At 44.6% G+C, this 27,877-nt stretch overlaps 1 protein-coding gene across 27 annotated transcripts in view; it reads right to left on the bottom strand.

The window, feature by feature from the left end:
- The window catches only part of scrib (scribble planar cell polarity protein), a 60,613-nt gene that overhangs the window by 7,243 nt on the left and 25,493 nt on the right, over positions 1–27,877 (bottom strand). For 4 of the 27 annotated variants that reach the window (XM_061759100.1, XM_061759086.1, XM_061759103.1 and 1 more), the window contains exons 13-45: positions 27,666–27,791; positions 27,302–27,487; positions 26,819–27,199; positions 24,652–24,714; positions 21,913–22,002; positions 21,755–21,832; positions 21,059–21,394; positions 20,396–20,476; positions 18,418–18,657; positions 18,288–18,308; positions 16,939–17,049; positions 16,537–16,713; positions 16,341–16,457; positions 15,572–15,784; positions 15,376–15,495; positions 14,508–14,564; positions 13,892–13,948; positions 13,042–13,122; positions 10,590–10,949; positions 9,176–9,247; positions 9,025–9,078; positions 8,481–8,534; positions 8,278–8,400; positions 7,304–7,414; positions 6,108–6,161; positions 5,665–5,832; positions 4,849–5,008; positions 4,400–4,598; positions 4,016–4,105; positions 3,375–3,557; positions 2,088–2,225; positions 712–851; positions 589–629 (exon numbers count right to left, since the gene is read on the bottom strand). In XM_061759100.1, coding sequence (XP_061615084.1) covers positions 589–629; positions 712–851; positions 2,088–2,225; positions 3,375–3,557; positions 4,016–4,105; positions 4,400–4,598; positions 4,849–5,008; positions 5,665–5,832; positions 6,108–6,161; positions 7,304–7,414; positions 8,278–8,400; positions 8,481–8,534; positions 9,025–9,078; positions 9,176–9,247; positions 10,590–10,949; positions 13,042–13,122; positions 13,892–13,948; positions 14,508–14,564; positions 15,376–15,495; positions 15,572–15,784; positions 16,341–16,457; positions 16,537–16,713; positions 16,939–17,049; positions 18,288–18,308; positions 18,418–18,657; positions 20,396–20,476; positions 21,059–21,394; positions 21,755–21,832; positions 21,913–22,002; positions 24,652–24,714; positions 26,819–27,199; positions 27,302–27,487; positions 27,666–27,791 — 4,482 coding nt within the window. Of the gene's footprint in view, positions 514–588; positions 630–711; positions 852–2,087; positions 2,226–3,374; positions 3,558–4,015; positions 4,106–4,399; positions 4,599–4,848; positions 5,009–5,664; positions 5,833–6,107; positions 6,162–7,303; positions 7,415–8,277; positions 8,401–8,480; positions 8,535–9,024; positions 9,079–9,175; positions 9,248–10,589; positions 10,950–13,041; positions 13,123–13,891; positions 13,949–14,507; positions 14,565–15,375; positions 15,496–15,571; positions 15,785–16,340; positions 16,458–16,536; positions 16,714–16,938; positions 17,050–18,287; positions 18,309–18,417; positions 18,658–20,395; positions 20,477–21,058; positions 21,395–21,754; positions 21,833–21,912; positions 22,003–24,651; positions 24,715–26,818; positions 27,200–27,301; positions 27,488–27,665; positions 27,792–27,877 lie in introns of all 27 variants that reach the window. The other 23 variants (XM_061759101.1, XM_061759106.1, XM_061759104.1 and 20 more) reach the window with 22 other exon arrangements.

Genomic DNA, 27,877 nt, shown 5'->3' with positions numbered 1-27,877 from the left:
GCAAGATGGTTGATTAATGCCAATGAAGCAAATCTATTCCCCCCTTTTAAACACCATCAACCACACATCTAGATTATACATCAAACAAAAAGAAGTATATTTGTATTGAACCAAACCACACAATTTAGGAAAGTCAACTAGCTTAATGGTACCCCACAATGCAAAAGGGCATAAACGGGCTAACAAAACTAGTATTGATGTCCTGGTAGTTATAAACCTTGCAGCAACGTAGAGTATATGGGCCTTACGCTGAACGTGACGGGACCAAAGCCTAAACATTGGATACGGTCATCTTTGGGAGCTCTTGAGGACATCTTGTGCAAAACAAAAGACAACGTAGACATTTAATATCTCGACAGATGCTTTGTCCCAGTCTGCTGCCATAGGGCTCCACCAGTGACCTGAACCGAAAGCATCAAGATGGTGGCAAAGCACTCCTTTTGTCTTAATGGAGCTCCTCAACTCACTGGTGAAATCGGTGTCGGGGGCTGTTATTTTTCCCATCACTCGTATCTGAAGGCACCGATGTATTTAGTGTATAATTGCATCCAGTATGTCTGGCAGCGGTCGCTCCTTTGAATGACTTACCAGTCTGCCCGGGGAGGTTAGTCCTCGAGGACTGATGAGCTCTGGGAGACAAGGAAGGGAAGGGAGGTTGAAGTCAAAAAACAAAGAAGTAATAATCCTTTTAGTACTCAAACAGCTTCCTACCTTCCATCGGGGTGGGCGAGGGTGTGGGCGCGGGCGAGGGCGACTCCGCCAGCTGGTCCAGGGTACCGCGCTTTTTCCCGTCCCGAGACTTGGCGATGACCATCTGGGCTTTGAGCGCGTCCTGTTCCAGAGACTTCATCCTACCGAAACAACAAACCGCACATTGATCAGACAACTGGGCGAGGCTGGAGGATGCGAAGAGACAAGGCCGCGCACACGCACGCACACACACCACATTGGGTGGGTGGCAATCATTTCAAATCTGGGTGCTCCTTGTCCTGGTTTGCTGTGACAAACGTTTAAGGTACCGTAACATTTGGCCATAACAGTTGTACCTTAAGTGTTTGATGGTTTAAGGTAACAGTTGTTTGCTGGTTTAAAATAGTGTCATCAACCTAAACGTTAAAGCTAAACTTCAATAGTTCCAATTGTTTCCACACAGCAGAGGGAATATATCCCAGTTAGTGCTGTTGTGTATTCCATTTGTAGGTGTTACTACCGTTAAAGTAACAGTTGTTTGACGCTTTAAAATGACCAGAATAGTGATGCTAATTTACATTAGCCCATCTATGGCGTTTCCCATTGTATCTTTGCATTAAGCCAGCAGACTTGCAGTATGTTCGGCTAATAATGGCATTGCCGCTGTGTTTGAAACTATTGTAAATGAACATTTATGATAGATAAAAAGCAAGAACACTGTTAGAACTCAACACTGTATGTTCAAGGAGGGCAGAATATGAGAAAAAAAACAAAAAACTGCCTTCCTAACTGTTGGGAATAAACCAACAAAAACTAACACCGAGGCAAAAATACTACTAGTGTCACAAAATATGGACAATAAAAAAATAATACATGAGTGTGTGTGCAGTTAAGCAGATCTGAATATCGACCCGAATGTTTCAGTGTGTGTGGATTTGATTTTGAAACAATTCAACCATGGACATGGAGCGCATAGAAAAATCAATGAACAGTAAAGACAATTTTGCTGACTTAAAGACGTACTAAGACCAGACGTGGCGCTCCTGGGAAAGGGGAAAATCCGGAAATAAGACGCATCTTTGTTTGAGCTGGGGTAAAATGTGAACTTTACGGTAATTGCGCGGTAAACACGAATGGAGGCATTCCAGGAAAAGGACTACCTACTCTGCCGGTAGGCTGACCCTTCACACGCAAACTTGCTGCAGGCAAGTGTGCATTAGTACAAAATGGAACAGCGAGGCACAAAAAGGACACGGATGAGGTGGAAAAAGACGTGCAAAGAGCAAGACAACAGCGGAAAGGCAGCAAAGCTACCTTTTAGCACCAACCCACCCCACCCACCCCCCACGATGCCGTGCATGTGGCCCCTGGTGGCTGCAGGGACCCGCGGAGCAGACCTGAGCTGGGAGGCGGCAGAGGAGGAAGGATTGGAGGCAGGGCCCGCCGTGCCGTGAGAGGCTCTCACCCGAGCCTGGTAGAGCCTCTTAGCCAGGTCCTGCTCATACTGCCTAACATCGTCCTCCAAGCCTAAAGGCCTGTGCCCCCCAGCGTGACCAACAGGAAGAGGAAGAGGGATGAAGAAATGTTCACCAGCAAAGAGGAAGACACGCAGAGAGAGGAAACAGGAAAAACAAGGAAATGCAGTAAACCACGATACCCTGCTGCAAACAGCGAAACATCGAGTGCGGTGGTGCCTTGAGATGAGAGTGTAATTCGTAGCGCAAACTTGAAATACAAGTGCTGTATGGTGGCAGTTAATTCACTTCACAATAAGGCAGCAGTTTGGAAGGGAGAAGTCCAGATGGTAAACAATTCTTAAAAAAAAAAATATATATATATATATATATATATATACACATATATAATATATATAAAAAATATTAAATAAATAAAGTAATTTTAAAAAGGCGTCAAGCTGTTTTTTTTGCCACGCCCAGTTGAAGTTTACTGACTAAACATGAAACAAAGAGATCAGAGATACTTCAAACAACCCCATAGCTTAGCTTTAAATCCACTAACTTCATGCTAATGTTAAAAGATATTGGGAAACACCATAGACAGGCTAATATAACACGCAACGACGTTGCGGTGTTATAACCCTTTAAGCAACGGCTATTGAACACAAACGGTGGAGCAAAATGTGCACAGATAATACAGCTACTCACACGAAGACATTCTTTATCCTCCGCGAAGATGACTAATCTTACTGCTGAGGAGTTGCGTTACGTCTCCATGTATATCCTTTTGTCTGTCTTATACTGACCCTAGGTGGCCAAGGCGCACACACCAGAAGGAGGAGTATAATGTCCATTGATTGAAGCAAAAAGTGTCACAAAAACAGTTTAATTCTTTATAATTTACTTAATGTTGTCATTACTGTTTTGCTGTATTTTGTTTTTATGGAGTACAATATGATAGTGATATTTTTCCTCGTTAAAATACACAGAATAATAATTTTTTGGAAGGCTTAACAAATTATTGGCATTAAATTAAACTTATATCCCAAGGCACCACTGTCGTTGAGTTTTTCGGCAACTAGCTGAGGGTAGGTTCCACAGAAAAACAGAAATGTGAATAATTCAATTGCTGAATCGTGAAATGCGGATAGGGGGGTTCACTGTAATAGATGACGGATGGAATCCCAAGACTAACACAAGGAGGCGAGTACGGTCTGCAAAACCTACCGTGCCGCTCTCCACATGGCTCTCTTCTCGGCCTCCAGGGCTCGCTTCTCGGCGGGGGAGAGGTCCTTGTCCAGGGCCACGGCCAGCTCCGGACTCTGCATGCGGAGCCTCTCCTGGTGTCGCCGCTCGGCTTTGGCCGTGCGAATGGGAGCCGCGGAGTCACCGGCGTACACGGGGATCAGACTGGGGGGACACAGGGAGCGCGTGAGGACTTTAGAAGTGAAATCACATTGGTGTCAAACTTAAGGCCCAGGGGCCACCTCCGGCCCACTGCATCATTTTATGTGGCACGCAAAAAAATCAGCTTCTATGATTCTTGATAAAAATTGGTACCAAAATTTAAAATGTTCATGTGTAAAAATAATAATTATGTGAAATATTGCTAGCATTTTTTTGTTCCCAAACTCCTTTTAACAGTAACTTAAAAACAATAGTTAAACTATTATGCTTGACTTCTGATTTCAAAAGTCGTTATCCAACAATTTGTTGTGCATATTTAATAATATGATGAGGGAATTTAACATTTCTATGGTTTTACAGTCGTAATGGCCCTCTAAGGGAAACGGTAACTACAATGTGACCCGCAAAAAAAAATGAGCTTGACACCCGACTAGGGATTAAGTGAGAAATGTTTTCCTTACCCAGTCATGGAGTTGGGCCGCTGCTCCAGTCTGAAGCTGTCGTCCAACGAATTCCTCGGTGTGTCTCCTTTACCGTCCACTGACGAGGGCCTACAGGGAGATTCACACAGACGTCAGCCATGGGACGCAATCAAACATTAAAAAGGACATATGGAAAATGATGTTTTTAATGGCTTGTATACAAATAGTTGGCTCTCTGCAGTGCCTGCCCACCCATCACATGGGAAATTAAACCAGCAAGAAAATCTTTTATCTACTTATTTCCACGTCTGTGAGCGAGCCCTTCTCAATTTTTGCCCCACTTTCATGTAACAGTGCACACAATGTCATAAAAAATCATAACGTGTCCTTGAAAAAAATGTGCGTTTTTTTTTAACTTTATACCCTGAACTCCCGCAGTAGCCGGGCGGCGTGGCGCACGGCTGCGACGGCACGGACACGGGCTCCACGTCGTACTCCACTCCGTCCAGCAGCACCTTGCCAGTCACCTTCATCTGCGCCACGTGCTTGGCCAGGTCCTCCTCGTCATCCTCATCCTCTTCGTCCAGCAGGTACTCCCGCGCTCTCTGCTCAAATTTACGCTCTGCGTCCAAACAAACACAGGATTCAAACGGTATATTTGGAGATTTGAGTACAAAAGTACAGTAAACCCCCAAGATATATGCAAATAGCGGAGAAAAAAAAAAACGCTGGAGTAACTGAGACCCACCAAATGTTTATATGGCCGGAGATGCCACAAGATGGCGGCAAAGGACTACTTCTGTCTAAATCAAGCTTTTGATCTCACTTCAGCACCAAGATTCTCTGTATCTGAAGAGGCATCAAGGACCAACCTTCCTCCTCCCTCATCTTCTTGAGGTCGTCCTCGCCGACCAGCGAGACGCGAGGCTTGGGCTTGTCGGGCGTCTGCTGCTTCACGTCGATCTCAAAGTATTTCTGCCGATCCCGGAAGGAGCGCTGCTCCGGGCTGTCCTTGCCACCGGGCGACGGACTCTGCGGATTAGGAAAGCGTGAAGTATTATCAGAGCTCCACGTGTCCATACAGGACGACATGGTCAGAAATGTTGATTCAGCAGGATTTGAAAGGTGAGGGCGCAGAAAGTAAACTCAATAGGAACCCAACACCATTTGTCAGAGGTGGGAGTAAGTGACCTATGTATAAACTTTTTAAGTTAAGTTAATTTTAAGTTACTTTGGCAAAAGTCAAGCCAAGTTGAGTCCCATTTCGAGTCATCACTTGGCTTCAAAAAGTCATAAGTCAGGTCATACAATCTTGTTCGGTCACAACATACATTTGCACATTAGCCCCTTGCACTAAATATCTGTACTTAATTAGCTGTACTAATACACTAATAGTTCCAAATCCAGTCTTCGTATTATTTATGACTTTATCTTCATGTTTGACCACCTGTCAGTAAACTAAACTGTGAAGTGAATGTAAAACATAACGTAAAGTCCAGTTTTAACCCAACAAGTCCCAAATTGGCGACTTAAGTCTGACTCGAGTCAAGTCGTGTGAATGGAGTCCCCCACCTCTGCCATTTGCAGAGATTAAAGACTAGATTCAAGGATTGCAGATGCAGCCTGGAGCCCACCACTGGCCAGGCCAAGCACACCACAGGAGCAGGGCTGCTGGAGGCGGCGGCTACCTGCGTGTCCAGGGACGGCCTGGAGAGGCGAGGCACGGCCGCCAGATTCATGTACTCCAAACGGTCAGGCGAGAGGGCGGAGCGAGCCGCGACCTCGACGGCCGCAGCCCCGCCGGCCCCCTCCTGACCGTCCGCGCCGTCGTCAAACACCTCGTTGTTCAACTCGGGCTGAAAGGGCCACACGGGCTGTCACCGGGCTCAAATACATCATGGTGTTTTACCAAGACTATTCAGAGGCTAAAGTGTTCGCTATAAAACGCATAAGGTCTCCTTTAAACAGTAGACGGGAAATAACATCAGAAGGCTCCCTTTGACGCCCGATTTGATTGGCCGACAGTAGCGTGAAAGTGGAGAGGAATCTTCACTCTGTGGCTGCAAAATTCACTGGTTATGCGTCATCAGGAGAAGAATGTGTCATGCCAATTCATTAGGAATCCACTCACCTCTGGAGAAGGCTGCTTGGCCTGGGAATTGTTCCTCACACCATACACCAAGTCCTAATGGGCAGAGAAAGAAATGAATTAGTACTGCACAAAAAGAGGATGGAGGACAAAGACTGATATGGAGCAGGCAGATATAATACAGTACACTACTCACAAAAAGTTTGGTAGTTTGATCAAGATTTCAGGATGAACCTAAAATGTGCTACAACCTTGATTTGACCTTCTTTACATTTTTGAATGTCCACAACTTGCGGTTCTCTAACAAGGAGCCGAATGGCAAAATTCAATGGCCACTGAGCTTAAACCCGCCATACACTGAGAGACGGACGGGGCCCAATGGAACTGAAGTGGACCATCGTGAAAAAAAATGATTCGCCGCACACCAAGTGACTGAGCACCGCACAACTACCGGTGAACTGCAACGGAAAAACTGGGACCCTGTATCCGGTTTTGAAGCTCCATACAGTACACTGTACTGTATTCTTTTTTTAATTGAACCACAAAAACATGCCGCGATTGACAAGGGGAAAACGGACTGCCAAAAAGAGACGAAACGAGCTACAGAGACTCCGCGCTTTGATTTCTAGCCAGAGGTACATAAGAAATCGTAAAGTATTATTGTAAAATACAATATACTGTATTTCGTGTATTGGTACAGGTTGTTGGCGTCGTCGCAGCCGGCTAGGTCGGCCGCTCATGAAAACTAGCGTCCGAGCCACGCATATGGCGTCGTTTTCGGCCGCATCACATCCTACTAGAGGGAACCATATTTAAGAGAATTGCTGCACGGAACTTAATTTGACTTTCTCTAAACTGTTGAATGTTCACCTGTAAAGGTTATAGTACATTTTAGAGTCATCCTTAAATTTCACCTAAAGCCTAATATCCCAAACGTTTTGTGAGTAGTGTATGTACAAAGCGAATGGATATTAGTGCACGTGCAACACGTGGGTGAATAGGATGGATTAGAAGAGCCAACACCGCGGTGCATGACGACACTGCGAGTACGAAGCCGATGACTGCATTCCACACGTCACAGCACGTCACAGGCGCCTCCCAATGCAACGCAAGCTCGTTTTTGTAGCTACCGGTGGGGAGGCGGTGGCTGGTAGGGGATGTTTGTGGGTGGGGGGCGGGGGGGACAGCATGCCTTGTCGTCGCGATGCGGCACCAGTACCTGGCGCGACTCGGCCTACCTGCTCCGGCTCCAGCGCCGCCAGCGAGCGAGGCACGGCGGCAAACGCCTTGTACGCCTGCTTGGCATTCGTGGGGAACTCGTAGGGCGAGGTGGGGGAGGGGGCGCGAGGCTGCAAGGGGGAAGGGAGGGCGGTCCACCAGGGGGGGAGGGGTATGGTGAAGGAGCCGAGGGGAAAAAGAGGAAGAGGAGGCGGGGATGACAGACAAACGAGAGGGTAGACGATGAAAATACGATCAAAGTCGATTGTGGGAGTGGACGGGTGAACAGTATGGCGGCTGGTTGTGCGTGTGAAGGACGGAGGGGAGGTACGCCAGAGGAAAGACAAGACAGTAGGGCTTGCAAAGCTCAAACCAGGAAGACTTTGGACATACATGGGAAATTAGAAGAATTAAGGCATATATGGATTCAAGTCTTGCTCTTTTCTTTGGTTTCTTTCAGAAGTACAAATATTTTGCTGTGACTTTACAAGACCTGCACCTCCGCTCTGAGAGAGGCGCCGGTATGGAAAACCCTTGGCGCGTTGATGCAATATGCTTGATATCCATCTTAAGAGTTCGTGTATTTGTACACTTTGTCTTCCCTAGTAAGACAATTCAGTGCACTCGTCGAACAACTGTCTTACTTGTAAGGTTTTTTTCCAAGACATTGAACCCCCCCATATCACTGATAGTGTTTTCGTCTGCATTTGACATGTCCTGTTTTGTTGACAGGCCTTAAATGCATCCCCGTGCATCGTCAAAAGTCAAAGTGAAATTTTTCATACAGTAGTGGAAGGCGATAGTGGAACAAACGTTACTAGTAAGACACACTCGTTCTACTTGTGTGCTGAATTGTCTTTCTAGTGAGGACCAATAGCGTACTAGTAGTACACGGACATTAAGGTGGATATCAAGGATATGGGAAAAACGCTCAAACGGCTTGCCAGACGGAGGCCACGAGAGTGCAGCCCTACGTGGAGGTGAGGGGTCTTACAGAGGTCTGAGAGTTGAAGGGAGAGGGGCCATGCTGGAAGGGGCTAGGGCTGAGGCCGTCCGGAGTGGCCGGGGAGGTGCTCGGTCGCATGCGCCCGACGGGGAGGATGGCGCCCGGTCGGGTCTGCAGAGAGAAAAAGTAAGGGAACTGTGAGACATCAGGCAAGAACCAGACGGTGGCTTTTGCAGCAAATCGACACTCACAGAGGATGAAGTGTGGTCCCTGGTGTTGGGGGTGGAGGTGAAATGAATGCTTGCCTATAAAAAGAAAATACGACGACTTGAGGAGAACAACAAAAAAGGATGCCCAGACAGACGTCAAGTACACAAACTGAACTCTAAGAACGAAGGCAGGCCGAGTTTAGAACTGCAAGAGCCCATTTGATGACAGCAGAATTTCTAGAAGCTTCTCGTACAGAGGTGGGCCACATCCGACTTTTAAATTGGTAAGGTGGGCCAGACCATTTGTAGAAGAGGGACAAAAATATTGTTCAAATGTATATGTAAAATTGTTTATTTTAACATCAAATCGTAACATGCTGATTTTTTATTTTATTATCAGCCGAATAATGGCTCATATGTCAAAAACCTCGTAAATCGGGTCTCAAGGCACCGCTGTAGTATCGAGTGTAAGTGCATGCGGACAGTTATCAGCTGGCCCTGACGTAGCAGCTCCAAAGAATAAAGACCAAACAAGTCATTCTGGTCATAGCAGACAGACAGCCTTTGGGGCGGGGGCCCCACTTACGAAGCGGGTCTCCCTGCCGGAACACAGGGAGCTATCGGAAGACTGGTGGCTGGGCTGAGGGGGCAGGAAAGTCAAAAGGGGCTCATGGAGTGGAGAACACAAAAGCTGCAAAAAGGTGAAGTGAATGAAAATGAAGCTGCTCGGTGCTCACCGGCTGGATGGTCGGAGAGTAGGGGGCTTCTCTGATTGGACTCTCGGTCCTGGTGTAATCAGATGATGGGGTCTGGAAGACAAAACGACACTTAGCACGCAGAATCAACACAGATTGGGTGGACCTAGGGCAGCAGCTATCGAATATATATTTATTTTAAAATCAAGGTACTTTAAAAAGGCAGGGCCTGGCCTGGTGAGTGACGTGGGTGTCAGCGAATAAGTACAGTACGTTCTAACTAGCGATGGTAGACTATATTCAATTAGCCAACATCGATATCTTCTGTAGACATGCTGTTGTGGTACACGTTTGGTATCTGTGGAAGAATCCTAAACTTTGGATTTTACGGACTCTTTTCTCCTGTCTTGGCGCCATTGCGCCAACTTATTTCTACATGGTGACTCATCGGTTAGTCTCGTACACAAAAATTCAACCAGGCAAAGGACATGCACTTCTTCCCAACATCCTGCGGGCCTCAAACAATCCTTCACGGCGGCTTATGCTGCCCACCGCAGCTGTTGCGACACACATTCCAGCCTATCCTGACCGAGGAGTGAACACGAGTGCATTGCAAAGCATGCGCCCGCCCATAAAAGGCGTATTTGTGAGGAAACAAGTGAATGGCAACTTCTGTGTAGATTTTATTCACAAGGGGACAGTGAACCCCCCTGATACATTGCGGCTCATCGTTCGCACAGATTTTTAAGCCATCGTTTGTTGTTTTCATGAGTTTTTAGAGCATACAGGGAAGTCCGACAAGCTGGGCAGCACTGAGGTCTACTGGAAGGGATGTAGCTTAATTAAGAGAGAGAAGAAGAGGCAGAGAAGGTCCCCAACTATTGTAAACTCCAGTAATAGTCATTCCCACATAGGAGAGAGAATATACGTGTCTGTGAGCATTGTTGTATACCCTGTTTGAATGTGTTAAAGTAGCAGTTGCTTGAAGGTTAATAATTACAGTCACATCAATGCTAATTTCCGTTTGCCCATCTATGGTGTTTCGCATTATATGTTAGCATTAAGCTAGCAGACTTTCTTTCAACAAAATTAAGATAGTATCGGTGTCTAAATATACAATGTTTGCTTCGCTTTTGTTTTATGTCAATGTTACAATGAGCTTCAACTGGGAGTGACAAACTGCTTGAAGCAAACACGCTTGACCTATTTAGAGTCTTCGTTTTGTCAAAGTGATGTTATGTGATGGTCTCCAATTTCTTGACAGCGAGAGTGAGAACATGCGCAAAGGATACTTTACTTTTTTTGTGCGTTGTTAAACAAAGTGTGTTCAAAGCGTGTGGGAGGGATAAAGCTATGGAAAAAAAAAATGTAGCTGGTCTCTCTGTATCGTGGGACGAAACTGTATTGTCACACAACATGCCGGCTCCACAGCACACTCGCGCAAAAGCAGTCTTGCCTTGCTGAACAACCAAGGCTGAAGTTGGCCCTGTTTCCCGTAGCCCACCGGTGGTCCCGATAGGATCTGCTGGCCGGGCGGCAGACCCTTGCCTTTGCGGTTGGCTACTAAAAAGGGGTTCTCCTTGAAGCAGATGGGTTGCGAATCCACCAAAGACTCCTCATCTTGCGCTGCCAAATTCAGAGTCGCCGTCGAGCCGACGCTGTCTTCTTTGGAGGAGAACAGACTCGGGGAGGATGCTGGGTCCGCGTGGGGGTTCGGGGGGTGGCTTAAACTGAAGCCCAGAGGCTCTAATGGGGCGTTGTACTGGGCCTGCAGGGGGGCCTCCATGGGGGCGGTCGGACTTAGAGAAGGAGAGAACTGAACCGGGAGAAAGGCAAACCAGAGGGAGGACACGTACAATGAAAGAAATGGAAAAACAGGACATAGGAAGACTTAAAACAATTTAAACAAAAGGAAGAGAAGGTGCGCTTTGGAGGAAAAATAAAGTCACTGTTGGAGTTTTGGGGCATGTAGCAAACCTTACTTTGGGATACACAAGTGTGACAATAACGATGCCTCGCTAAATTGCGGTTCAGAGTTCCATTTTCTTTCACTTTTGTGTTTGGAGCTTTTAGGTGTGTTCGCCTTGGCCACCTGGGGGAAGTATAATACATGTATGGATGCACATTGCGACGGTCACAGCTCCTCAGTCAGCCGCAGTAACATTAGTCATTCTTCACAGAGGATAAAGAATATGTAACTGTGAGTATTGTTATGTGTTGCTTAAAGTGTTGTAACAGCGCAACACCGATGCTAATCATGAGCTTTTCTATGGCATTTTGTGCTGTTTGTTAGCATTAAGCTAAACAGACTTTACAAAGGCTGTGGTTATTTTAAATAATGTGTTGTTCTCTTTGTTTTGTGTTTAATTTGACAGTAAACCTAAACTGGGAGTGTCATTAAAAACAGCTTGAAGCTTGTCTTTTGAAGAATTGTTCACTATTTACAGTGTATCTTCCAAACTGCTGCTTGTGGTTAATTGTGTTTTGATAAGTTTAAATGTGTTTAGAGCAAGAGTGTGGGATAAAACTATTTTAAAAAATGTTTTCTAATGGTCTCTCTAGGAGGCACGGTGGCCGACTGGGAGTAACTTACTCACTAAATGTTGCCTAACGTCAGAGAGAGCCACTGCTTCATGATCTCGTCATTCGAGACTTCCACACCGGCTAATGCTTTCAACAAGACTGACTGACGGCTGCAGTCTAGACCCCTTAGACAAGTGCCCTAAATAACCAATTTATCAGAGCAGCGAGACAGTTCGGCACCTTCGAGGATGTGAGTGAGTCGAGGCAGGAGCAAAAATGTAAATTTAGCACTACAGTGAACCCTCGTTTATCCGTGGATATATATTCCAGAACCACCCGCTACACTCTGAACACATGTATTAAAACACATTTTATTGTAAACATATTTGAATATAAAACACAAATTACCAACATGAAATGTATAGAAAATACTGTATGTATTGGAGTGTCTTTGTACATGCGTGTGCCTTTAAGAAGTGGGGCCTGGTGCGGTAACGTGAGAGCGTCTGGCGTGAGCTGTGGCCGACAGCAGCACTTCCATGAGTGCGGTCATTCGTTTACTGTTCTCCCGGCGTTCAACAAGTGCATCGCTCTCCTTTCCAACATGTGAGGGCATTACTGCGAATAAACACTTTTATCTCAAGGCACCACTCTATTTGTGTATTTCTACCCCTGACTGAATCAACATCAACGCATTAAAATCAATATCGAATTAGATCAAAACACAACCTAAAGAATCGCAATCAAATCAAATTGTGAGGTTCTTAATAATATCCAGCCCTAGCCCCAAAATAATTAAAAGGAACTGTTGCAATTTCTAGAAAAAAAAATAAATATGAATGGAAGTCAAAGTATAAAATGCCACCAGTCCAGTTTGCATACTTACCGGAGAGTGTTGGGCTGGAGCGTCCTGTATGTCCAAGTCAATGTAAGTCCTCTTGGAAGTCAAAGCGAAAACCCTTGCGGGACAACACCCTTCCCAACTGTCTGCCCCTCCGCTACACCCACCCAAAGTGGCCTTTGTCCACTTCAGAGCCACATGCAGGTTTAAAATATCACAAGAAGGCCAGCTGTCAACCCTTCCCCCAATCTTGCCACCTCTCTGTGTCACACACACAGATAGATGCAGGGAAGCCTCATGTGCTTTCTTTTAAAACAGTCCCACGAGTGCTGGGGTTTATTCATTTCCCCAGTCCTCCAAAAAGGTGCACGTGTCCTTGGAACAAACATAATAGGTCTGAGGTCGGCCATGTTGTGTGTGTGTGTGTGTGTGTGTGGGAGTGTCGTTATGCACAGAGCAAACGGTAAGTTCAAGAGGACAGGACATCAAGGTGAGGCTTTCACGGTGGGGGTGAAGGCCATTTCAAAACGGGTCTGTGACTTACCCTATTGATCTTCTGCAGGCTGGTGGTGGGCAACGCTGCCAAGGTTTTGTAGTCCAGCTTTAAAGGTCCACTGCCGATGTTCTAGAGAGCACAGCACAATCCAAAACATGAGGGTCACAGCAGTATTTAAAAAATAAATAAAGAAATAAAATAGGTTGCAAAATGGTGAATTTCTTAATTTTTTCCTTTAACATGGGAATTTCCTCATGGAAAACGTATTCAAAAAGTAGGAATTTTGACGTGAGGATTATTAGAATCATTCACGAAATAAAATAAATGGTTTTTTTTCTCCATTAACTTAAATGTGTTTTTTTTCTTGCAGAATGTTTCCTGTGTAATGTGGAATTATAGAAACAATGGGAATTCTCCAATGAGAAAATGAAGTTGAAGTGAATTACTTGAATCTTTTGCGCAACCATTAATTTGAATGGTTCTATTTCGTATGGAAAAGTAATGGGAAAGGGGTAGGTTAAAGTTTGAAAAATTCCCAACTCATTTGGGAATGCTCTCAGAAAATGTGGACTTCCTCAAAAAGTAAGAATTTTGGGACTGGAAAATTTCTTCCGAAAAGTAGGATTTTTAGAATCTTGTAACTTTCAGGCAAATGACTACATTTTTGCAAATAATTTGGAGAATGTTTTTACTATTTGTAGGAAAGGAGGAATTAGAGGCAAAACACAAAACGTTTTCAGGATGTCCTGAATGAGCCGAACATTTTGACATTCGCATGGTTTGAATTGGTTGCGAAATGTGGAAGTCGTTCAGCATGTACGCAATTAATATTGTTAATTTCCGGGAACGGGCAATCTTTAGTGTGGTAAACTCCAAGCATAGTCCGGGAGTGTCTCACCTCGGTCTCCTCTTCAAGCAGGCGAGTTGCCTCCTCTCGTTCCAAGCGCATACGCTCCTTCGACCCAGACCGGTAAGGGGGAAGGACAGTGCGGAAGGGGAAAGCACACACGAACACACGCACACACATTTGATGGGTGGTGAAATGACAGCGTAAGCGAGAAAAAAAGCAGCGGCACAGATGGAACGATAAGAGGATTTCACGCACGACCAAACAGGACAGAGAGCGGGGGAGAGAGAAAACAGAGGAGAAAAGAAAAGTATAGAATCATTCATTCACTTTGGGAGCAGAAAAAGCATGCGAGGTGGGATATTGCGGGAATTGCTGACAAAGAGCCAGGGGCCTCATTCGCCCCATTACGCCTGAACGTCTCAGTCTTAAGCTCCATATACAATAGCTTCCTTTTTTAAAATACTTAGAAGTTATTTATTGTATTTTTTTGGTAGGTGTGTGTGTGTACTTTAATTACTTTATTTGTAAAAATTCTCCATAAATGTAGGAAACACCGTTACTTGAATTCTCCTCCATTAAAGAACAAACTCAACTATAAGTATTTTAAAAATCGATCACCCCGTCGACTATAATGTCGAGCTCCGCGTTATCGTGATCAACTCACCATTTTCTCCATCTCTTCCTTCTCCCACTGGGACGTCTCCCTCACCATCTCAGACTCCTGGAGAAGAGCGACAGTCAGCCTCCTTACCGCTGCTTTTAAGTCCACGCGAGCCCCACTCAATTCTACACGCCTTCACTCCATGTCGGAACGAAATAAACGGCCGCGCACTGGTGCTTTCGAGTGCTCTGATGCATGAGCGCGGGCAGTAAAACTGGCGCTAAGGCTGAATTGCTGCGATGGCACACACAAAAAAACGCTGAACAAAAACATTTGATTCACGCGTCGGCTTGGCCGCGCTAAAGCCATTCCTGGTATGTTGATGACTGGCAAAAATACTGAAAAAGTCACCCCTTGCAATGCATGCTAATGACTTCCTGGTTTCCCGAAACAACTTGTGAATGACTTTTGATTAGGGCCCGGCAATATGGGCCTTAAAACAGTGTTTTTTGAGCCAAGTTACATATTTAGAAAAATCTCACAGTACATCAACTTCCACAGGAATAATAGAATTTGTTTAAAAAAAAAAAAAGGTTGTTGCAGACAACATGAAAAAGTATGCTTCCTCTCTTTTTTTATTTAAACGTATGTAAACACGATCCTCAATAATTACTATTTTAAACGTTAACATTGTAACATCAAAATCCCATCAAATCCCATCGGCTGGTATTTTATATCCGCAATGCTGAAAGGTTGCTAAATATAGCAAACAAATAACTAAGTTGGTCACACAATATTGTAAACCAGCTCCTCTCTGTTCGTAGCCATGTTGTTAGTGGAAGCAGTGCACATCAGCGGGGCTCTAAGGAATAAACGTCCCAAAATAAACTCCATTAATCAATTAATATCCCAGCTCTACTTGTGAGCGTACCTTTTGCATGATGTCCATCTCCTCTGGGCTCAGGTCTCTATCTATAGAAGAGATACTCTCCATACTGTTTTTACGAACGATGCCTGTCGCAAAAGGGTTGGCGATGATGCCAGGAGACGCCTGGGGATAAAAATAGTTAGTTGAGCACACTTGAATTCTGATCAGTCAGATCAAATGTAGAAGCTTTTGTACGAACATAAGGCTCCTTGTTGGGACTCGCCTCCGCAGTGGGCACTTTGCGCGGGTCGAAGCCGTCGCACACCAGCATGACCAGGGAGTCGCCCACGGCCCGCAACACTCGCACGGCCTCTGTGTGCGTCATGCCAAGCAAGCTGTGGTTGTTCACCTCCAGGATGCGCATGCCCACCTGCAGCCGGCTGTCCCGGGCGGCCGCGCCACTTGAGCTCACCTGTTTTCAAAGGAGACATATTACCACATAAAAAAAATAATAATTCAAATTTCAAATTCAAAATTCAAATTCAAAAGTCAAATTCAAGTCAAAATTCAAATAAACATTTCTAATTCAAACTTTCAAATTCAAATTTCTAAATTCTAATTAAAATTCCTATTTTGAAACTCAAGTAAATTTTAATATTTTAAGAATTACATTAAAAATTGACCTTACTAGTGCATTGGTGAATGTTGCTCTCCTTGTCCATACGCAATCATGAACCCTCTCAGACTCTTATTAATCTTCACCACAGTCCTATTAAACTCTACTATACACTTAAAAACACTTTCCATACTGTTAAAAACCTTTTAAAATCTTAAACATACAATAATACACAGTAGTACTGTACACCATGTACATTTTATTTTTTGTAATGTGCTTAATGAATTTCCTTTAATTTTCTCGATGCACGATATGAATAAAAAAAAAATATCTGCAATACACTGAATCTTCAATAGGAGAACTGCAACATAGCGCGGGAACAGTGTACACCGTAATATTGATCAACTGGTACCTTGGATATGAAGATGCCCTCATCAGTCGAGTCAAAAGGATTTCCTACGTGGCCTTTAGCTCCTCCACGTATACTGATTCCCAGTTTCTCCCCTGGCTGCTTGTTGATCACAATTTCCTGTCAACGCCACATAAAAGACGACATCAGCATCTCCGCAAATACTCCAACTTTTACTCCAGTTGATTGCGAGACTGACCTGCATCCCGGGCGGCGAGGGATCTCTGCGCACCAGCATCCGGATCTCCTGTTTGTTGACCAACAGCGCCCGCACGGCCTCCTGGTGCGTAGCGTGGCGCAGGTCGATGGCGTTCACCTCCAGGATCCGGTCACCCACACGCAAGCCGCTTTCACACGCCAAACCGTGAGGGATCACCTGGTCATGTGGAGCAAGCGGGGCATATAATATCCATCTTTTTTTCTTTTTTTTTTTTTTAAAATGAATACTGCTTGTGCACCGGAGCCTATCCCAACTCACTGTGGAGTGGAAAAGCTGAATGGACAAATAACCATCTCCACTCACATCCACACCTATGAAAAATTTCGAGTCCTTACTGGACCTAAAGTGCATGTTTTGGAATGTGGGAGGAAAACATTTTACCTTTGAGATGAACACCCCGGGTTCGTTGATGCCGAAGGGGTGGCTGGCGTGGTCGCTGCCCCCCACGATGCTCAGGCCGAGAGGACCGCCTGACTTGACCAGCGTCACTTCCTGTCACCGCAGACCATTTTAATCAACATATGTCAAATGTTCCAGGGATTAAAAGGTACACACTCACTAGAGGACTGAAAGGATTCTATTTGTTGTTGTTTGTATTGTTTCTGCTAAAGCGGGGTACACACATATTACAATCGTGCCAGATTTGAGCACTTTAGCTCCGTTGTGATCAAAGTAAGCAAAGGCCTGATAATCGGACGTGTCTAGAAGATTATCCTGAGCGAATATTCTGTGGTGTTGGATGTTTTAGGAATACATTTTCCACCACGATTTACACAGTAAACAGTCTTAACCAACAATCGTAAATGTTAACCCTGTTCAGTATTTGAAGCGGGCAACAAAAATTCAGACAATCGGGCCAAGTTTGAGTGTTTACATCAAAGTAAGCAATGGCCCGATAATCAGAGGAGTCTAAAAGATAATTGTGTGTGATTATCAAAAGTGGAATGTGTTTATGGATTTTTCTTCCCCCGACCTGCGCAGAAAACTGTTGGGGCAGCCACTCGCAAATGTTTATTTTACCCTGTTCAATACAAGGGTACAAAAATAACAAATATTGAGCCAAATTTGAGCATTTCCCCATCGTGAAAGTGAAACCTGTTTAATATTCACGATGAAAAATCCTTGTGTGTGTGGTCAATGCCGAGTTGTGCCGAGCCATGGACATTAAATGTAACGATAGTAATGTACAGTATTTACCAGATAAGATTTATATTTTGATTGCTTCTTCGACTCCTCTCTTTTTTTGCCATGTGGCACCATGCTGCCTATCACAGGTCAGTATTGGTACTACACCAGCTGAGTATTTATCTGTGTGGTGTGTTCCACATACTATTAGAGAAGTCAGCACACCGTTCAGAATTTTCCCCCTCTCGTCTGGGGCCTCTCACATTTTAAAAATCAAAAAAGATGTTAAAAATCGGTATGCATGTACCCTGCTTAAGAAGTTATTCAAGAGCAATATTTGGGATGTTTACTCCAGTGTTTCCCAACCTTTATTAAAAATCTCACATCACACCATCATACTCCAATGTCACAGAAAGTGGCTACAAGGGTTAATTATGCAGATGCAGTGGAAGAGCATTTAAACATACCCATCACTATGCACAGTTAAACAAAGAGACATTATTTGTCGTAAATAAATAATTTTCTGGGCACTTGGGTAAAGCTGAATAATCTGGTTGGGAATCACTGGTTTACTCTAGAATCCATTATAGGATTAGTTTTCATACCATGCACCATCCTCTCTGGAACTGGACAGCAGAAAGTATCGTGTAGAAGTCAAATAGAAAAACCTATTAACAAGCCAATCTGTATTTAAACTAACCCGTTACCTACTTTGCAGGTGGTTCGGTCGCTTACCTCAATGGGGTATTCATCCTCCATTCGGCCCAGGTGGTTCCCCTGCAGGCCCTCTTCGTCCTGGTCCGGAGAGTCCGAGGGCTCCGGTGGCGGCGGGGAGTGGGCCCGCTGCCGGGAGAGGCCCGGGGAGCGCGGGGCGTTGGGGTCTCGCTCAACCAGTAGGGCGATAGTGGGCGAGGTGCCAGTAAGGAGCGCTACTGCCTGGTCATGTCTGGCCTCTGTCATGTCTACACCATTGATCTGGATTTACAGTGACACACAACCGTAGGTGAGGGGTGGGCATCGCCCCACCAGGACACAGGCCACATTAAGGGCAGCAATATGTCCAATTACCGTAGATTTCTAACAATTAGGGTTGTAAGAAAATCCTGAAACTTTCCAAGGGACTCAACAAGAATTTATGTGAATAAATGGAAATTTGGTGGTGCCTTGTGATACGAGTGAGAGGAAACGTTACAAAATGTTCTACCCTTTTGTAACCCTATTACTCGTGCATTAACATGAATATGAAAATTTCCTCATAATACATTTCTTTAGACATTTTAGTGGAACAGTGTCGAAAAAGTCCACTCTGCATATAGCAGCACTTTCTCATTTGATCTCCACCTAAAGTTCAGCTTTCCTTAGGTGCCATGTCAGGCTCTAGGGGCCGTGGACATTTGTAACGTGTCACGTTAAAAGTCATGACAACCACCTGGTTCAGTAGTCAAGTTTAATTAAGTAGTTTAGTCAAGTTCAGCTTTACAGATACGTCATCTGTCATGTGTCACATAAAAAGTCATCACAACCACCTAGTCCAGTAGTTTGGCTAAGTTTAGTCAGTTTACTTAAGTAGTCTAGTCAAGTAGTCTAGTTAAGTTCAGCTTTACAGATGCCACCTCTGCTGTCCAGGGTGCTGCTGACATTCACTGCAGCGTTGTGTATTATTTCCGTCTATTCCAGTTATTTGAGGAAATGTGGTATGGTATTTACAGGTAATCTATTGGCATTTATTGTGGTTGTGGTGAAAAGACAGCTCTCAGGAATAAAAGGCTCAGAGGAAAAGCGGGTAGACAGCGAGCAAGCAGGAGCCTGACAGTGAATTTCGCTAAAATATCCACAAATACATATTTACTACCTCGCTGCTTGCCTTTATTTATTTAAAAACAAGTGGGACTGTGCCAATTCCAAAAGATTTGCTCTTAAGTCAACAAAGGCAAGCAGTGCAGTTGTTAAGGTATATTTAATGCGCTAAATACAGGGCGATAAGCTTTCAGGAGACAAGCAGAGGTCAGCGCTGGCCCGACAGTGTCGCCGCTTACCATCGGCTGATGCGCCAACACCACACCCACCACCACCACCACAAGGCAAGGAGGTTAAGGTGACAGTACGCATGCAGCAAGAGGGTGGAAAAGGGGAGGAATGGAAGTAGAAACTGCAGGAGGAAGGAAGAAGATTAAGCCAGGAAGATTTCTACCAGAGAGGACCCATAAAAGGGGAGGTGTGTCACTACAGAGCAGACTAAAAGGTAAAGAGCAGTCAGATCAAATCAAATGTACATCAAAATGTACAGACGGCATTATAATCCACTTCCCAAATATTATCTCTTCACTGCTTGCCTGTCCTGCACACACGCACTAGCAAACAAATTGCTCTGAAAAAAACATTTCATTAGTCGGCTAGGGTCACATGGGAAAACAACTACGGTAACCCCCCCATAAGTTGCACAGTTTTATAAAAAAAAAAAAACATAAAAAACCCAAAGATTGTGCAGCTAATAATGTGACTACCGCAAAATCCCCAAAAGTTGATCTGGACCGAAGTCTGCTTATTGAGGATGCCTGCAGTAACACATTATCAGCCTCATGATTAAAAGCTGCCTACTGTAAATCTTGGGCCCATAAATACATTATGTCACTTGTCACCAGATGTTAAAAGTGTAACAAATGTGAGGCCTGGTCTAATGAAAATCAGCAGTGGAGGGGAAGAAACTACTCACAGAGATGACCCGGTCGCCTACGCGTAGCGTGCTGTCTCGGTGGGCTGCTCCCCCCTCTGCAATCCGAGAGATGTAGATCCCCTAATGGCAAAACAAACACATGTAGAAAAGGTTATCTATTTCTCACACTACTTGCCCCCGCGTATCAACATGGTGAAATTAAGCAGGCACGACTGAATGCAGGCACTCATTGCAGAATTGACCAAATCAAATATGACGAAACCCAACCGAAACTCTTGGTCTGGCCCAGCGAAAAACAAAATGTGTCAACACAAGCATGAGCAAAGTGCAAAGTAAAACCCCTCAAAAGACATTTTGACTAATAGCCGGACCTGCCTAAAATCATAAAAGCTGTCTCTCTCGCTCTCCTCTTGCACAAGTTTAAAGGGGAGCCCTTGAACACTGGCTGGCCCCAATATATGCCTCAACAACACTGTCCACTTACGGTGAACCTATCATGTGTCCAGGGCTCGCTATTCATATCTCCGTCTCCCTGGCGACGGTGGAGAAACGCCGCAGCCAGAATTGGAGCAGCTCAATGACTGACAGTTACGACAAATTTTATTTTTATTTGAGTTATTTATAGAGTTGAAATATGGCCAATAAAGGGCTGCAGACATACAACAGAACTGAGGTCAGTAGTAAAAAATGCAAGTGTCTTACCGTGTCCCCAGTGCGGTACGGCGTGGATCCCTTTCCTCCGGCGATGCTGAAGCCCAGCCCCCTGTCGTTGCGCACCAAGCAGGTGGAGAGGCGCTGTAGGGGTCCTAACCCGGCACCCTGGCCATGGCCGCCCTCCAAGCTGAAGGCCAGCCCGCTGCTGCTGCGCCTCTCCCGTGGGAAGTAGTCGTCCTCGGGCCTGAGCGGCGTGGTGGTGATGGCGTTTTCCGGCTCCACCATGCGCTCGCGCAGCACCGTCATGGAGACGGCGGCCCCGGAACTGCGCAGGGCCTCCACGGCCGCGTGGTGCTCAGCCTTGTGGAGGTCCACGCCGTTCACCTGGGACAGTCCGCAAAGTTTAATTCATATCGTACTCGGAAAACTGGAACATTTTAGGCCAAAATATATATATATATTTTTTTTTTAATGAAACTTTTATGGACAATATAATTGAATTGAATCAATATTTAAGTAATTGTTTTTGTTAATTTACAATATTCAAGCACAATGTTAATATCCTAACTGCATTATGTAACAGTGGCTTTCAATATTTTAGGAATGAAACCTATGCCTCGTGTTTTATTTATTTTCATTTTGGTTATCATGGTGATACTTGGAGAGCTGAGTATTTTTTTAAGGGGGTGTCAGTAAAAGGTTTGAGAACCATTGTTTTAGGGCACTGATACAGGGCTACTGTACCTCCAGCAGCTTGTCTCCTACTTTCACTCCTGCTCTGGCTGCAGGTCCTTCCTCAGAAACTCTGGAGATGAAGATACCCTGAAGTCAAAACGGAAAATAAAAATAAATACATTACTTTAAATACATCTCGTGTGTACTGTGAGGGAAGTGGATCTGACCTCGTCGTCCCCCTTGTACGGCGTGGACCCTTTCCCGCCGGCAATGCTGATGCCGAGGCCGCCCGTTTGGCGCAGGATGGTTAAGGTGTGCTGCAAGGTGAGGAGGCCCAGTCAACACATGAAACGGCACGGAACGGAACCGAAGGTGGACACCCCCACGATGAAGTTTCTACACTTTGGTCAAGAAATTTGTGGGAGGCCTGCCTCCATCTGCCACAATACGGCATCACTTGGACTCCGATCATCGTCGATTACGAATGGAGGAACCAGTCTGGAGTCGAAAGCCAGTTGCACGCTTCAGTCAGTGTCTAACAATATAATCTTTTTTATTATTGTTTGCGTGTTTAGGAATGTTCAATCATTTTGTAATTTCAACTTTATATTTTGTTCTGTTTTTGAGGATGACTTTTTAAAAATCTGTCCAGGGACTACAGATGGTGGGAGTAAAGTGGCAAGTAAGTCTCAAGTTTTAACCTCCAAGTTTCGAGCACGTCCCAAGAAACCGTCAAGTCAAGTGGAGTTTCGACAAAATCTCAAGCACGTCTTATCCAGCCATTACTTGGATAAGTCACCAGTCACAACCAATGGCGGTTTCTGGTATGTGGAAAATGTGCAGCCACACAATGCATGAAAAGACAAAAATAAACAAACAAAAAAAAAAACGACATGGTTTTCTACTGGCATCGTGAAATGCAAATCATTGGCGTTTGTTTGGTAAATTTGTGTCCCCTTGTGGAGACATTATAGAGGGTCTTCAAAGATTTTGCTGTTAAACGTGCGAGAGGTTTGGTTTAGTTAGCTATAATAAAAAATTTGCGATACGTATTTTTTTATTTTTTTTTGAACCAGTCTCCGTATTGTCTAATACTTTGTCTTCCCAATTAAACTGACTTGAAGCTGAGTTCATGTTAGACCAGCGATTGGTGTTAAGTTAATTGTGATGTAGTTAAAGTCAAAGTTGAGTCAAGTCTTTCATAAGCTTTCGCCAAGCAAGTCCCAAGTCCTACAATTGGTGACTTAAGTCTGACTCGACTCAAGTCATGAATCGAGTCCCACTACCTCCGGGAAATAGCTGGCTTTGGACTCCAGACACAAATGGTATAATCTATAATCTTTTGGAAGATCTCTTCAGTGGGATTCGTGTATGTAATCAAGAGGATTCAAAATCGTGAGAAACACCACTCATGAACAGTTAGGGATATTCGGTTTTCGGGTGAAATTAGACGATGAGCTGAAAATGCACTATAACCACACCGGATTTGACCTCTAAACCTTTGAATGTTTCAGTCATTTTTGCAAGGCGCTGAATGGCAAAATTCACAAGAGGTGTTTGAGCCACGAACATTTCCAAGGATGTCCACTTCTGCGCCTTTCTGTTGATGACACCTGTTGTGAATTTTTCCATCCAGCTTCTTGTGAGGGAACAAGTTCAGCAAAACTTACTGAAACGCTGAACAGTTAGGCATGCGGATTCAAAAGTTTAGAAAAGGTCAAACTACTGTAAGTATACAATGTCAAGTTAACTGTTATAGTGCATTTTAGGTTCATCCTGAAATTTCACCCCAAAACCCAGTATCCCTTTGTTTTTTGAGAGTGTAAATATAAAACCTAACCATGGATGTTCACAAGCCATGCATAAATGGGAAGGGAGTAAAGGAGGAGTAAAGAAAAGTGTATTCTACGAGTGGGGAGAGAAAAAAAAAAGAAGAAGACTAAAGGGCCATGCTGCGGCGTTGAAAATCCATTTGACATATCCAAAAACCAAAATAATGAGACACTACAGACACACAGTCCACACAATTTTACTCTAGTCAATACATTCAAGGGGAGGGAGCGTCTTCATTCATCCCTGCGGTGTTGTAGTGGTTCAGTGCCTATTAAAAACAAAACTAAACGAAACAAAATCGCAGCTGCCGACCTCTCGACCGGGTCGGCCATTTGCAGGGCAACGCAGCGTGGACAAGCCAGGAAAAGGAGCAAAGCAGCGTAAAGCAGGAAGACGGCAGGAGAGGTGGCAGAACATGAAGCTGGATTTAAATGGATATGTGGAAAAAGATTGTTTTTTTTAAGGATTTTATGATTTCAACCCCTGCGTGTCAATCTAATCTACCAAGGGCCTTCAAAATCACTAGTGCTGGCCCATGTAATTGAAATCAGATTAGCAATTGGACTGTTTCTTTAATCAATCAGTATTTTTCCATCCTCTGATTGCCGTCATGCCATTTTCAAAATGATTTTTCTTCAGGTTTTTTTCAGGTTGAAGTGGCCATTCCATCCCGACTCAGCATTTTGACAGACTGTCATTTTTGGCAAATTGCAATTGGATCATTATTTAGTTAAAAAAAAAAATTCTATATCTAAGAAGTTTTAATGCTCAAACTGCATAATGTTAGTGGCTTACAATAATGTGATTTTTTTTTTTTTTAAAGAATATAACCACTACCTCGTATGTACTTTTTTTGTGTGGTACTTGGTGGAAAAGTTTGAGAAAGACTGGATTCGTTTATAACGAGTGCCAAAGCACAGCTCCTAGCTATTATTAACATGAATGGTGAACAAAAAGACTTATCCTCTGCATTCAGGTTCTGCCACACTAACTGGATGATGGGTTAGGCGGTTTCTGTTTTGTGATTGGCTTGGATTATGTCCTGGATTTTTCTCAGAATTTCGAGTGAGCGGCTGGGTGGGTGAGCGAAGGAGTGAGACAAAAAGAGTAGACAGGAAAGCGAAGGTACAGACCTCTTCCTCCTCAATTCGAGCAGGTTCAATCAGCAGATTATTGACTTGATCAAATGACACCCCCTGTTAGGAACAGGAACCAGCGACAAGCATGCGGATTAGTTGGGCCCAAAAAAAAAAAAAAAAACAAGGCTTGCATCGCTCCAAAACCTCGAAATAAAACAAAAACACACAGTCCCTATGACACTCCCCAGAGACTGTGACGTCCCCACTTCGAAGCCAAAGCACGCTCGCAACGCCCCAGCCACCAGAAGTCAACACCGGCAGAGGTGAAAAGACCATGAAAAAGCAAAAGCGGACAAGAGAAGGCAAAAGAAAAATAAAGCTTCCATTCAGGAATCCGCAGAGGACATTTGTGCCCTACAGCTTTTGCTACAACCAATTTGGATCAGAAACTGGGGCTTCAAACTGGAGTTTGTGAGCTGTAGTTTGGGGGTGCACAAACCATGTTGTATCATTTAAAAAAGTGCACCACTAAACAAAAACAACATACCAATTACAATGGGCCAATTAAAACCTCTAGCGATTACGACATCACATAAATCTAACATCCCTGCATGAATAAAGTCGCTTTAAAAATGTTTTGTAATGTAAAAAATAAAAGGCGTATTATGTACTATTTTTTTTCCTAGAACAAAAGCCGTCTTTTTTCATGAAAACAGCATTTCCTCGCAATTCTTAGGAGATGAGAACAGAGTCCTGTCGCCAATAGAAAAATCTGTGAGTAATGGACTCAGCACTGAAATGGCTTATGATTGCCTATAGAGACCACAAGATGGTGGCAAAGCACTACTTTTGTCTAAATGGCACACCTGGTCAATATAGTTCCTTGGCACCAAGATGGCACACAAAACAGTAAATAGGTGAGTTTTTCTTTTTTTTTTTTGGAAAGAATAGGTTCCAAATATGTTGTGCAAATAAGCCAATTCATGAATTTAAAAAAAAAAGGAATATGTGGGGGTTAAATGTGTAGCCTATTAAAAATAAATAAATAAATGCATCTTTTCTTTTCTTTTTTTTGTGTATTGTGGTGTTTAGGAAAATTAGGGGTACAAGTGGTAGTTGGTAGTAATTCTAAAAGATCAACAATGAAATTGCTACACCTAATTTCCACACACACACACAAAAGACAAACTCAAAGACGAGACAGATCACATTCCAGCTCTGCCTGTACAGCATCTTGTTCGTCTGAGGTGCACACAGTCGCACACACACAAACCAACACTGATTGATCATCATTTTGATGAAAGTAAGGAATCAATGGAACTCTCACAAACAAATTCTTGCTCATTTAAGCAGTTCATTTGAATCTCATGACACACACTCACGCAACATACAAAGCGTGTGAAATGATGCAGCAATTCATTAGAAGCAATGGCGGCTAACATGTACGGTGAAATGTTTAGTGGTGCTGAAGGGCGTCAGGGATGCGGCAGGGCAAAAGATTTGGCCTGAAGCTGCAGGAATTGGGGGGGTGGAGATTGGGGGTAGGGGGAGTAACGTCATTTGTCGCAACACATTTGGTGAGATTTAACCCGATGCGGGTGATTGGGAGTTCGTGTCGAATCAAGGCACCTTGTGATGTTTGGTATGTTTGTGAATCGACAAAACTGAATGTAAGCATTCATTTGACAAACAACTAGTGAGCTGAATTGACTTACTCGTGACAAAGAAAAGCATACAGGTGCAGTGGTGCCATGTAAAACGAGTTTAATTCGTTCCGTGACCATGCTCGTAACTCAAAACACTCGCATCTCAAATCATCTTTGCCATTGGAATGAATAGAAATGGCATTAATCTGTTCCAGCCTCCTCCCCACCCCCAAAAAACATTCGGATCGTCTTTTTTAGTCAGAAAAGTAGGACTCAATAATATTGTACCTTATAAATTACAATGACAGTTAAATATAATGTAAAGAATTCAACTGTTTTTGCAAAAAAAAAAAATTAAAAAAAATTGCTTCAATTCAATGAGTTGAATCGTCATCAAAAAACTCCTAAGTTGGGTCACTCGTATCTCAAGGCACCATTGTACATGCATGTACCTTATGCTGCATACCAAGGAATGAATTAATGTTTTAGTGACTTGCGATGTGCCTTGGCACAATCAAGACTGGGATGAACTGGTGTACAGAAGCCTGACAAACAACACAGTGATGCGATCGTACCTTGACTTGACTGGAGTTGACGTGGTATCGGCTGTCTTCCAGCTCCGACGCCTCCACCCTGAGACGTAGTCGAGGGGTATCGACGCCCTCGTCTTCCACGTCCTCCCCGTGCCCGTCCCGCTCGTCCTCGGTGGCCCGCGTGGGCGAGCCGAGGCCGTCGGGGTTGAAGCCCTGCAGGAGGGCCGCCACCGTCTCGGGTTGGGGCAACTTGGTGATCTTGAAGTGCTTCTTGTAGTGCGGCGTGTCCTTCCGGATGAGACGCTGCTTCTCGGCGGGGAAGGGGGCCCTGTCGTCTTCCTCGTCGCTCCGCTCGCCGTCTTCCTCGCCGTCGTCCTCGTCCCCGCCGCGGATGATGGGCTCCTCGGCAAAGTGCACGGTGGGCTGAAGGAGGGACATGGTTCAGATTTCAGAGTTGGGACCGGATTTTTGGTCAATTTTATTTTAAGGCGATATCGCCCAGCCCTAGAACAAGGATATAATCACCTCAATGTACTCCACCTCCATCTCATCCAGGTCCTCCTCCTCGTGGCGGGAGTGCCCGTCCACAAGGTCCTCTCTCTGGGAGGGCAAGGCGACCTCTCGCCGCTCCTCGTGGGAGATGGCTGACAGCGTGCTGTCGGACACCTGTGAGTCGTGGCTCTGGTTCGAGAGGTCGCTGAGCCGTTTCTCCTAAAAGCAGAAAGCATCAGGCTGAGAAACGACACAACTACCAGATAACACGTCAATGTTTCAATCTTTTATGTTCCAGTAATCCCTCGCGCTATCACGCTTCACTTATTGAGGAGTCAATGCATCACACATCTTTTTTTAATATTAATCGGTATCGTGCAGAGACAGATTACTGTACCTGCGCATCGGAGGGCTGATCTTCTCTTTCGGGCCTGGGCGCGAACGCTTCGTTCCGCCTGTCCTCGATCCCCTTTTTCATCACCTTTAGCTCGCTGGGATGAGGTGTGGCTCGACGCTGAAGGCCCTTGAAAACCCGCAGCAAGTTCAGTGGCGTACACACACACACACACACACACACACACAGCGACAATCGGGCCCAAATTCAAAATT

Source organism: Phyllopteryx taeniolatus, chromosome 20 (genome assembly GCF_024500385.1).
Source record: "Phyllopteryx taeniolatus isolate TA_2022b chromosome 20, UOR_Ptae_1.2, whole genome shotgun sequence".
Taxonomy (NCBI): Eukaryota; Metazoa; Chordata; class Actinopteri; order Syngnathiformes; family Syngnathidae; genus Phyllopteryx; species Phyllopteryx taeniolatus.
This window is presented reverse-complemented; position numbering and strand designations above follow the sequence as displayed.